Source organism: Oncorhynchus keta, unplaced genomic scaffold, assembly GCF_023373465.1.
Source record: "Oncorhynchus keta strain PuntledgeMale-10-30-2019 unplaced genomic scaffold, Oket_V2 Un_contig_7608_pilon_pilon, whole genome shotgun sequence".
Classification (NCBI taxonomy): domain Eukaryota; kingdom Metazoa; phylum Chordata; class Actinopteri; order Salmoniformes; family Salmonidae; genus Oncorhynchus; species Oncorhynchus keta.
The window spans coordinates 4,297-7,294 of record NW_026289562.1 but is presented as its reverse complement, the minus strand read 5'-3'; the positions used below and the strand labels follow the sequence as shown (position 1 = coordinate 7,294).

The 2,998-nt window shown below is 49.5% G+C and overlaps 1 protein-coding gene across 1 annotated transcript; it reads right to left on the bottom strand.

Annotated features, from left to right (window-relative positions):
- Positions 1-333: 333 nt before the first annotated feature.
- LOC127926450 (fap1 adhesin-like) lies at positions 334-2,462 on the bottom strand. The gene is made up of 5 exons (XM_052511848.1): positions 2,290-2,462; positions 1,916-2,151; positions 1,326-1,590; positions 770-955; positions 334-515 (listed from the first exon to the last, which is right to left on the bottom strand). The coding sequence occupies exons 1-5, from the start codon at positions 2,378-2,380 to the stop codon at positions 334-336; spliced, it is 960 nt and encodes a 319-aa protein (XP_052367808.1). The 5' UTR covers positions 2,381-2,462.
- Between the last annotated feature and the right edge of the window lie 536 nt (positions 2,463-2,998).

The window sequence follows — 2,998 nt, the reverse complement described above, 5'->3', positions numbered from 1 at the left end:
AGGATCCCGACAGGAACCGTCTATTCTCGTGTCTCTGGTGTGGGGTGTTTAATGTCCTCTCTCTCTCTCTACCAGGTCCAGCCTATCCTCCTGCTATCCCAGTGTCTTATAGTCAGGCTGGGTTCAGTCCAGGACAGCTATCTTACCCCCTCCAGGCTCCAGCCCAGCCCAGCTACCCAGCCCAGCCTCAGCCAGCCTATCCCTGTGCACCTCCCGCCCAGCCCGACTTCCTTTCTGCCCAGCCTGCTTACAACCCTGCCTTCATGGAGCCCCAGCCTCCCAAGACTGGCAACTGAAGCAGCTCCTCCCCTCCCATTCTCCATCCACCCGCTCTCATGGGAGACAGACAAACAGACGGACGGGTGGGATAGAAACTGACTGACTGACTGACTGACTGGTGGGATAGAAACAGGCTGACTGACTGACTGACTGGTGGGATAGAAACAGACAGACTGACTGACTGACTGGTGGGATAGAAACAGGCTGACTGACTGACTGACTGGTGGGATAGAAACCTAGCTAACAGACTGACTGACTGACTGGTGGGATAGAAACAGACTGACAGACTGACTGACTGACTGACTGACTGGGATAGAAACAGACTGACAGATGACTGACTGACTTGACTGACTGGTGGGATAGAAACAGACTGACAGACTGACTGACTGGTGGGATAGAAACAGGCTGACTGACTGACTGACTGGTGGACAGAAACTGACTGACGGCTTGGTGTGATAGAAACAGACTGACTGACTGGTGGGATAGAAACAGGCTGACTGACTGACTGACTGGTGGGATAGAAACAGGCTGACTGACTGACTGACTGGTGGGATAGAAACAGGCTGACTGACTGACTGACTGGTGGGATAGAAACTGACTGACTGACTGGTGGGATAGAAACAGGCTGACTGACTGACTGACTGGTGGGATAGAAACAGGCTGACTGACTGACTGACTGGTGGGATAGAAACAGGCTGACTGACTGACTGACTGGTGGGATAGAAACAGGCTGACTGACTGACTGACTGGTGGGATAGAAACTGACTGACTGACTGGTGGGATAGAAACTGACTGACTGACTGGTGGGATAGAAACAGACTGACTGACTGACTGACTGGTGGGATAGAAACAGGCTGACTGACTGACTGGTGGGATAGAAACTGACTGACTGACTGGTGGGATAGAAACTGACTGACTGACTGGTGGGATAGAAACAGACAGACAGACTGACTGACTGACTGGTGGGATAGCAACAGACTGACTGACTGACTGACTGACTGACTGACTGACTGGTGGGATAGAAACAGGCTGACTGACTGACTGACTGGGTGGGATAGAAACAGGCTGACTGACTGACTGGTGGGATAGAAACAGACTGACTGACTGACTGGTGGGATAGAAACAGACTGACTGACTGACTGGTGGGATAGCAACAGACTGACTGACTGACTGACTGACTGGTGGGATAGAAACAGGCTGACTGACTGACTGACTGGTGGGATAGAAACAGACTGACTGACTGACTGACTGGTGGGATAGAAACAGACTGACTGACTGACTGACTGACTGACTGACTGACTGACTGACTGGTGATAGAAACAGGCTGACTGGACTGACTGGTGGGATAGAAACAGGCTGACTGACTGACTGGAGGGATAGAAACTGACTGACTGACTGGTGGGATAGAAACAGGCTGACTGACTGGTGGGATAGAAACAGACTGACTGACTGGTGGGATAGAAACAGACAGGCTGACTGACTGACTGACTGGTGGGATAGAAACAGACAGACTGACTGACTGACTGGTGGGATAGAAACAGACTGACAGACTGACTGACTGACTGACTGACTGGTGGGATAGAAACTGACTGACTGACTGACTGACTGGAGGGATAGAAACTGACTGACTGACTGGAGGGATAGAAACAGGCTGACTGACTGGTGGGATAGAAACTGACTGACTGACTGACAGACTGGTGGGATAGAAACAGACTGACTGACTGACTGACTGGTGGGATAGAAACAGGCTGACTGACTGACTGACTGGAGGGATAGAAACAGGCTGACTGACTGACTGACTGACTGGTGGGATAGAAACAGACTGACTGACTGACTGACTGGTGGGATAGAAACAGACTGACTGACTGACTGGAGAGGGATAGAAACAGGCTGACTGACTGGAGGGATAGAAACAGGCTGACTGACTGACCGGGAGACTGGTGGGATAGAAACAGACTGACTGACTGACTGACTGACTGGTGGGATAGAAACAGACTGACTGACTGACTGACTGGAGGGATAGAAACTGACTGACTGACTGACTGACTGACTGGAGGGATAGAAACAGACTGACTGACTGACTGGTGCCATACATAGTCATGATCTGGTCAATTCCCTAAGCTGTTCTCACCTTATCAATATGACTCCAACCTGTTCTCACACGTGGGATTGAACTGAACAATGCTGTGTATCTGAAATGGCACCCTGTACGGTGCACTACCCTGGTCAAAAGTAGTGCACTACATAGGGAATAAGGTGCAATTTGGGACTTATCCTGTGTGTTCACTTTGTTTTAGGGCCAGGAGTTTTTCTGATTGCCTCGTAACCTGGCCAGGAGTCTTTGGTCCAGGGTATGTTTAGGACCTTGTTTAGGACCTGGTCACGCCTTGGGTTTCATCTCAAAAAGGTACCTTATTCCCTATAAAGGGCACTACTTTTAACCAGGGCCTGTGGTTGTGGTCTAAAGTGGTGCACTATATAGGGAATATGGTGCCATTTGGGAATAACTCTGGGGCCCCTATGTTAAAGGTAACGTCTCATGTTGTTGGTGTTCTTGTATGTTCATTACAAACCACACGGAAGAAAACTACCTTGGTTTCTGTTGCAAAGCGTTTTTTCTGATGAACACAACCCAGGATAAAATTAAACCTCTTGTCATAAAGCGTTTTTTTCTGATGAACACAACCCAGGATAAAAATTAAACCTCTTGTCATAAAGC